Consider the following 8873-nt stretch of genomic DNA (forward strand, 5'->3'; position numbering starts at 1 on the left):
TTTTTTTTTTTTGAGACAGAGCCTTAAGCTGTTTGCCTGGGTAGAGTGCTGTGGCATCACAGCTCACAGCAACCTCTAACTCCTGGACTCAGGCGATTCTCCTGCCTCTGCCTCCTGAGTAGCTGGGACTACAGGTGCCCACCACAACACCCAGCTGGGTGATTGCAGCCATCATTGTTGTTTGGCGGGCCCTGGCTGGATTCGAACCTATCAGCTCAGTTGTATGTGGCTGGCATCTTAGCCCCTTGAGCCACAGGCCCCAAGCCTAAAAAAAACCAACTTTTTGTTTCCTTGATCTTCTGAATGATTCTTTTGTTTTCAATTTCATTTAATTCTACCCTAATTTTGGTTATTTCTTTTCTTCTGCTGGGTTTGGGGTTGGAATATTCTTCCTTTTCCAGCTGCTTGAGATGATCTGTTAAGTTGTTGGTTTCCTCTCTTTCTGTTTTCTTGATGAAGGCTTCCAATACTATAATTTGGAATCTTAGGACTGCCTTTGCAGTATCCCACAGGTTTTGATAATTTGTGCCAAATTGATCATTTTGTACCAAAAATTTGGTGATTTCCTCTTAATCTCGTCTTTGATCCAGCTATCATTCAACCTAAGATTATTTAGTTTGTTTGAGTGTGAAGATTCCTGTTGCTATTGAGTTCAACTTTTTTTTTTTGTAGAGACAGAGTCTAACTTTATTGCCTTTGGTAGAGTGCCGTGTCACCACACAGCTCACAGAAACCTCCAGCTCCTGGGCTTAAGCAATTCTCTGCCTCAGCCTCACGAGTAGCTGGGACTACAGGCGCCCACCACAACACCTGGGTATTTTTTGGTTGCAGTTCAGCCGGGCGCAGTTTTGAACTTGCCACCCTCAGTATATGGGGCCAGTGCCCTACTCACTGAGCCATAGGCGCTGCCCTGAGTTCAACTTTTATTCCATAGTGGCCTGAGAAGATACAAGGAATAATTTCTATACTTTTAAATTTGCCAAGGTTAGACTTGTGTCCTAGGATATAATCTTTTTTGGAGGATGACCTGTGAGCTGATGAGAAGATTGTATATTCAGTTTTATAAGGGTGAAATGTTCTGTAGAGGTCTGTAAAGTCCATTTGTTCTAGGATCAGGTTTAAGTCAAATATTTCTGTGTTTAGTTTCCTCTTGGAGGATCTAACCAAAGGAGGGGCTGCAATTTTAGTAGCAGATACAATTGGCTTTAAACTAACAAAGAAATATAAGGAAGGTCACTATATATTTGTCAAGGGGAACACTCAACATTAAGAGGTTTCGATAATTAACATTTATGCACCCTACCAGAATGCTTCTCAATTCATAAAGCAGACCCTAATAGATATGAATAACTTGATATCTTCCTGCACTGTGATAGTTGGAGATATTTTTGTTTTTTTGTTTTGTTTTGTTTTTGTAGAGACAGAGTCTCAGTTTATCACCCTTAGTAGAGTGCCATGGCATCACACAGCTCATAGCAATCTCCAATTCCTGGGCTTAGGCGATTCTCTTGCCTCAGCCTCCCAAGTAGCTGGGACAACAGGCGCCTGCCACAACACCCAGCTATTTTTTTTGTTGCAGTTTGGCTGGTGTCGAACACACAAACCCTTGGTATATGGGGCTGGCACCCTACCCACTGAGCCACAGGCACCATCCAATAGTTGGGGTTCTGAAACTGTCTGCTATCTGAAGTTCTGCATCTCTTGGAATGCTTAGGAAATTCTCCTCCAAAATCTCTTGGAGTAGAGCATCTGTACCTTTAGGACCATCTTCTTCTCCTTCAGGAATTCCTCTAAGATGAATGTTTGATCTTTTCTTTCTTTTTTTTTTTTTTTTTTTTTTGAGACAGGAGCCTCAAGCTGTCCCCCTGGGTAGAGTGCCATGGCATCTCAGCTCACAGCAACCTCCAACTCCTGGGCTCAAGTGAGTCTCCTGCCTCAGCCTCCCAAGTAGCTAGGATCACAGGCTTCTGCCATAATACCTGGCTATTTTTTGGTTGCAGCCATCATTGTTGTTTGGCGGGCCCAGGCTGGATTTGAACCCACCACCTTGGCTGTACGTGGCTGCGCCTTAGTCACTTGAGCCACAGGTGCCGAGCCTTGAGACAACTTTAGAACTACTCTTTGGAATTTAATTTCTATCTTTTCTTCCATTCTATTTATCTTACTTGCAATCCATATTTTGAATTCTATTTCTGACATTGCTGCCATTTGTCTATACATGGCATATTCAGTTGTATCTCCTTTGTCATTTCTTGGGGAGTTGATCTACTCTGGTTATTCATGTTGCCAGAGTTCTTCTGTTGGGTCTGCACCATGTTTATTTTCCACCATTTGGTTATTAGAACTGGTAGGGTGAGATTAAATTGTGGTTCCTAGGTAGTAGAGATAGCCCCTTACCAAAGCCCTAGGCTTTGTAGTTGTGGCTTATCTCCTACAACCTTACAAAGGCCCCTTTCAGAGTTTTGGCTGGAGACTCTGAGGAACTACTTGGTGAGATAGCTCAAACTACCTCTGTTTTGATATTGGCAAACCTCTTCCCTATCCTAAGAAACCACAGTATTAGGTTTAAATGTTGACCGTGGAGAGATACAAACATCTGTATCCAATTAAATTAGGCGGTATAAACCCTGCTCAACAGAGAGGGATTCAAGGATCTCCAACAGCACAATTGGAGCCAGAGATCTACACTTCTGCCTGCCAGACTCAGTCCACACTGTTGTCCAATTCTCTGCTCACAGGCCCAGTTGGAGCCAGGGGCCACACCCCCGCCCACTGGTCTCATTTCACACCCAGCTAGCCTCGGCTTGCCAGACCAGGTGGAGTCAGGGGACCATGCCCCCACCTGCCAGTCTCAGTCCACTGCCTGGCAGGCCTCTGTTCACAGGCTCTGTTAGAGTCAGGGCACCACACTCCGCCCACAGGTCTCAGTCCTCATCCTATAAGCCTCTGCTCATCAGCTCTGCTGGAGACAGAGTACCAGACCCCAGCCCTCAGGTCTTGGTTCACACCTAGTAAGCCATTGCTCGAGTGTTCTGTTGGAATCAGGGGACCACGCCTAGCAAACCTCTGCTTGCAGGCCCATCAGGGACTGGGGACCAGCCTTGTTTGCCAAACTCAGTCCACATGGGGCAACCCCTCTCCTGCTGTGGGTGCCATCAGAGCAGGGATTCTGCACTCTGTCCCTCCAGACACAGCCCAAAACGAGGGTCAACACCACCACTGGCTGGACATAGTCATGACCAGGGGACTATTCCTCCTCCTACAAAGTGTCCCTTTTTTCCCACACCCTCTTTTCTTCCCTGTTAGTCACAGATTCCGTCCTGATGGCTGGTGGTCCACACTATGCCCAGCTCTCTCAGGACAAGACCAAACACTCTGTGCTCTGTAGGGGGCAGAACTTCAGACCGCCATGTGAGGGGGAAAGGTGGACTGGGAGTTTGGACTTGTAGGAGAAAATATTTGTTCAATTTTATGCCTGGTGGGGTGGTATCTAGGTTCATAAGTGGGACCTCCCTAGAGAAGGAGACCTGGAGTTTAGTGGCTCTCTCCAGCGAGGTAAAATGAGAGGTCTTTTGTTCCCTGCTCATTGGCAGATAGCCTGCAGCAGGCCACCTGCTTGGGGGAGGGGTCTCCCATTCTCTAATAGATAGGCTTTGTACCTATAATTTGTTTTCTTTTTTCTTTCTTTTTTTTTTTAAAGCAGTTTTTGGCCTGGGCTACATTTGAACCCACCACCTCCAGCATATGGGGCCGGCACCCTACTCCTTTGAGCCACAAGCACTGCCTGTAATTTTTTTTCTTGAATGCTCTTCCTTGGAGTTATAGCTTGCTAAAATTCTTTCTTGGTTTAGCTTCCCACCTTTGGCTTCATAGAGTCTGATTCTGTCCAGTTTTTCTTCCTCTGCTCAGGATCCTCTGCAGAGAGTTGCTACCAGTTGGCCATCTTCCCAGAATTCAAGTGATTATCTTGCCTCAGCCTCCCAAGTAGCTGGGACTACAGGTGCCCACTACAATGCATAGCTAATTTTTCTGTTTTTAGTAGAAATAGGTTCTCTTTTTTGCACAGTCTGGTCTTCAACTCCTGAGCTCAAGGGATCCTCCTGCCTTGGCCTCCCAGAGTGCTAGGATGTACATGAGGCACCACATCCAGCCTGAGTTCTGAATATTTCTGTGTTGCTACCTCCTTGAATCACTCATCTCTATCCTTTCCACATAGACCAGTGGTTCTCAACCTTCTTAATGCTGCGACCCTTTAATATAGTTCCTGTGGGTCTGTGGGTTGAGAACCACTGACTTAAGACAAACCAGATATATCTTTTAGGACTCTGTTCAAGTTCCCCTTCTTTCACGAGGTGTGCCTGATCATTCCAGCCCATCCTGACCTCTTTCTTTCTGAATGCATATCAAAACCTTAACAATAGGCCAGATGTGGTGGCTCATGCCTATAATCCCAGAACTCTGGGAGGCAAAGGTGGATGGATTGCCTGAGCTCAGGTACGAGACCAACATGAGCCAGAGCAAGACCCAATCTCTAAGAAAATAGCTGGGTGTTGTGGTCGGCACCTGTAGTTCCAGCTACTTGGTAATGTGAGGCAAGACAATCCCTTGAGTCCAAGAGTTTGAGGTTGCTGTGAGCTATGATGCCATGGCACTCTTCTAGGGGTGACAAAGTAAGACTCTGTCTCAAAAAACAAACAGGCTCAGCGCCTATGGCTCAAGTGGCTAAGGCGCCAGCCACATACACCTAAGGTGGCGGGTTCAAATCCAGCCTGGGCCCGCCAAAACAACAACGATGGCTGCAACCAAAAAATGGCCAGGCGTTGTGGTGGGCGCCTGTGGTCTCAGCTACTTGGGAGGAGAGGCAGGAGACTCGCTTGAGGTTGCTGTGAGCTGTGATGCCATGGCACTCCACCCAGGGGGATAGCTTGAGGCTCTGTCTCAGAAAAACAAACAAACAAACAAATAAAAACAACCTTACCAATATATATTGGTTTAACATTTGATTATGCACTAGAACTCCCACAGTTGACCACCTCCTTAAGTTGACCTAATTTTCGTAGACTAGACGTGCACCACATGTACGTATCAGTACAGTAGGCCTAGTCCCTTATGTTGACCACCTCAATAAGTTGACCAGTTTGTTACAGTCCCTTGGATCATAAACGGCTTCATGTTATTGCTTAGTTTTGTGTCTGTGTTCCCCAGTGGTGCGAAATACACTGGAGAAGAGGAAAGAGGAGATGTTCTGGCCTCAACCAGTCCTCTTGGTGCCCAATTATTGTATTTCTCTTAACATTGACGCCCATGCTGGATCCATACATGCCCAATATGTATGAATTACGTAAAGAAATGTTTGTATATTACAGTGTGGGATAGGGGAAATGCTGAACAGGGCATACTTTTCTCAATGAAATATTTATGTATTTTGAAGGAAGTTTTAGGGATGGTTTGTATCTTGGGGAAGGGATTAGTAAATATTTAGCATCTCCTATGAGAAAGGAGAAATCCTGAAAGTTCTGTGGCCTAAGATTTAATTGACAAACATACAGAAGATGAAGAAATTAGAGAAAACTCATGGGGAGCAGGTCTTTGAGGTCAAATTGTAATGTAAAGAGACTTTAGCAGAGGACAGCATTGGGAGAGATGTCTCATGTCCCATTTTGCCTGTCTCCTCACAAGCCAGGTCCCTGCTCAGCTGGTGTGGCACCGAGCCCTTTGGCCTGGTAGAGCCTATGTGCTGACAGAACTGCGAGTATCCAAGATCCGTGGTCACCGTTACCATGTTTGGATGACCAGTCCCTCCTCCCGTCTGTTGCTGCTGAAACCAGAATGTATACGTGAGCTAGAACTGGACCTGGAAGGACCCCTTCTAGAGGCTTCCCCCAAGCTACTTCCCACACCCAGCAACTCCCAGGAAGGGGACAGGAAGGGACAAAGAGGTCTTGTCCGGGACTCCAGACTCTTATCATATTCGGTGAGCACAAGAAGAGATCCTACAGCCCGGGGGGCAGGAAATGTGGGTCTCCAAAGAGGAAGGAAGTAGAGACCAACTGGACCTCTGACCTCTTTGCAGGGAACAGTCACTGGAGTGTTGAATGAGCCTGCTGGCCTCTATGAGCTGGACAAGCAGCTGGAGCTCTGCCTTGCCTACCAGCAGTTCCATGACCTTAGGAGGGTGATGCGATCAGGGGTCTGTCTGGAGGTATGTGAGAGGTCAGGGCTGGTGACCTAAAGAGCCCCTCTCTGCAGCTTTGCTTACCCTCATGAACTTGGCTTTTTCTGTGGTAGGGCGGGGACTTCCAAAACAAAAATATACAAATAAAAAGTGTGTGGGTGGTCAGGGGGTGTGCTCTTGTAAAGAATGATTTGGACAAAAGCTCAAATTGGAAAGGAGTTGTAGAATCATGGGCACCATGAGGACTGGTTGAGGACAGAGCATTTCCTCTACAGAAAGCCCTTCCAGCTTTCTGGAAGGCAGTGGCTGAAGCTAGTACGGCCCAAATGATCTGACGCAGCCTGGTAAGAACCCTGAGCCTTACCTGTCTAGCCAAGAGCCACCTGGCCCAAGGCAGACTGAGTGGGGCTTGTGGGAGAAGAAGGCTGACCACCGGGGCATGAGCGTGTTGTAAGTTGAGGCCAGCCAGTGTAGGAGAGATTGTGTTTCTTCCCCTTGGAACCCAGGCAATGGGCTCATTTATCCTGCTTTCCCAGCTCCAGGATGTTCACCTTCTTCAGTCAGTGGGTGGAGGGACAAAAAGGCCAGTGCTAGCTCCCTGCCTCCGTGGTGCTGTTCTTCTTCGGAACTTCTCTTGTCAGAAGCCTGAAACTCAGTCATCCCACCAAGCCTATGGGGCGTCCCTGTATGACCAGCTGGTATGGGAATATCAGTTAGGACTTCCCCTCTACCTGTGGGCGACCAAGACCCTGGAAGAGCTGGCTTGCAAGTGAGGAGGATGAAGGTCTGGGTTGGGGAGGTGGTGAGAATAGGACACTTCCTCTGCAGGGGAAGCAGGATCCTTAAAGAGACTAGTCTTGGAAGAATGACTACTTTTTTCCCTGGCCAAGGCTATGCCCCCATGTGCTGAGACACCACCAGTTCCTGCAGTGTTCCCCTCCTGGGAACCCCAGCCTAGGACTACAACTCCTGGGTCCTACCTTGGATGTTCTAGCTCCAGCAGGCAGCCCCATTCGGAAAGCACATAATGAGATCTTTGAAGAGCTGCATCACTGTCCCCTCCAGAAGGTATGAGTCTGTGGGGGAAAGATGAGTGGCAGAGCTAATACACTGGACACCTGGGACACAGGGGACTTAACAGTCTAATTTTTCTTCCCTCCTAACAGTATGCTCGGCTGCAGACTCCCTACTCTTTCCCTACTCTGGCTACCTTGAAAGAGGAAGGATTGCACAGGGCCTGGGCCTCTTTTAACCCTAAGGCTCTTCTGCCCCTCCCAGAATCCTCCCACCTGTCCAGCTGCCAACTCAATCACCGCCTGGCCTGGTCCTGGCTCTCTCTGCTGCCCTCTGCCTTCTACCCAGCTCAGGTAAAGAGGGGACATGAGCAGGGCTCACGGGATTTCCTTTTTGCCATTCTCATGGCCACTACACTAGTCCAAGTTGCTGTCATTTTGTTTTTGTCACCTTGACTATACAACATACTAGCTTTCTAAGTAGACTGTTTCCTCTGTTCTCAGCCCCCTCTCATTCATTATCCCTACATCTCACTCGAAAGGGGGTAAAAAATGTAACCTGAATTACAGAACTCAATTGTTTAAATCCCTTCTGTTGTTCTCCTAGTACATATAAAATAAAACCAAACTGAGGGGCACCTGTGGCTCAAAGGAGTTGGATGCCGGCCCCATATGCCAGAGGTGGCGGGTTCAAACCCAGCCCGAGCCAAAAACTGAAAAATAAATAAATAAAACCAAACTCCTCGTTATGTCCTATGGGGTCCTACCTGGTCTCTTACCTGTTAGCCTCAATTTGTGCCCTTTCTTTCCTGCTGCATATACAAATGCTTGTATGTGGGGTTTTTTTTTTCCCAGCCGGGGCTGGATTTGAACCTGTCACCTCTGGCATATGGGACCCACACCCTACCCTTTTGAACCACAGGCGCTGTCCTTTCTTTGGTTTGTTTTAGAGGCAGAATCTCACTCTGTCACCTGGGTAGAATGTCATGGCATCATGATGGCTCATAGCAACCTCAAACTCTTGGCTCAAGAGATCCTCTTGTCTCAGTCTCCCTGGTAGTTGGTACTACAGACACCAGCCATGATGCCTGGTTAATTTTTTCTATTTTTAATAGAGATGGGGTCTCGCTTTTGCTCAGGATGGTCTCAAACTCCTGAACTTAAGGGATCCACCTGCCTTGGCCTCCCAGAGTGGGACAGTTACAGGTGTGAGCCACCGTGCCTGCTCAGCCACATATATGCTTTTTTCTTTCTTTTTTTTTGGAGACAGAGTCTCAAGCTGTCACCCTCGGTAGAGTGTCATGGCATCACAGGTCACAGCAACCTCAAACACTTGGGCTTAAGCTAAGGTGACCAGATTTTAACATTGGTAAAGTGGGACACCATTGGCGGGGGTAGGGCGGGAACTGACAACAAGGCAAACTTTGATAAGCAGTTCTTGATAATCAGTTCTCAACAATTATTTGTTATTATTAAAGTTTAACATTATAAAATTAACAAAAATAGACTCGGCGCCTGTGGCTCAATCGGCTAAGGCGCCAGCTACATACACCTAAGGTGGCGGGTTCGAATCCCCAGCCCGGACCGCCAAACAACAATGATGGCTGCAACCAAAAAATGACCAGCGCTGTGGCGGGCGCCTGTAGTCCCAGCTACTTGGGAGGCTGAGGCAGGAGACTTGCTTG

At 47.5% G+C, this 8873-nt stretch overlaps 1 protein-coding gene across 1 annotated transcript in view; it reads left to right on the forward strand.

Annotated features, from left to right (window-relative positions):
- Positions 1–8873, forward strand: part of CTC1 (CST telomere replication complex component 1) — a 34583-nt gene that overhangs the window by 19013 nt on the left and 6697 nt on the right. The window contains exons 5-9 of the mRNA XM_023514064.1: positions 5614–5974; positions 6074–6202; positions 6712–6944; positions 7066–7243; positions 7342–7542. Of these exons, the coding sequence (XP_023369832.1) occupies positions 5614–5974; positions 6074–6202; positions 6712–6944; positions 7066–7243; positions 7342–7542 (1102 nt within the window). The remainder of the gene's footprint in view (positions 1–5613; positions 5975–6073; positions 6203–6711; positions 6945–7065; positions 7244–7341; positions 7543–8873) is intronic.

Source organism: Otolemur garnettii, unplaced genomic scaffold (assembly GCF_000181295.1).
Source record: "Otolemur garnettii isolate 467f Iridium unplaced genomic scaffold, OtoGar3 scaffold00046, whole genome shotgun sequence".
Lineage (NCBI taxonomy): Eukaryota > Metazoa > Chordata > Mammalia > Primates > Galagidae > Otolemur > Otolemur garnettii.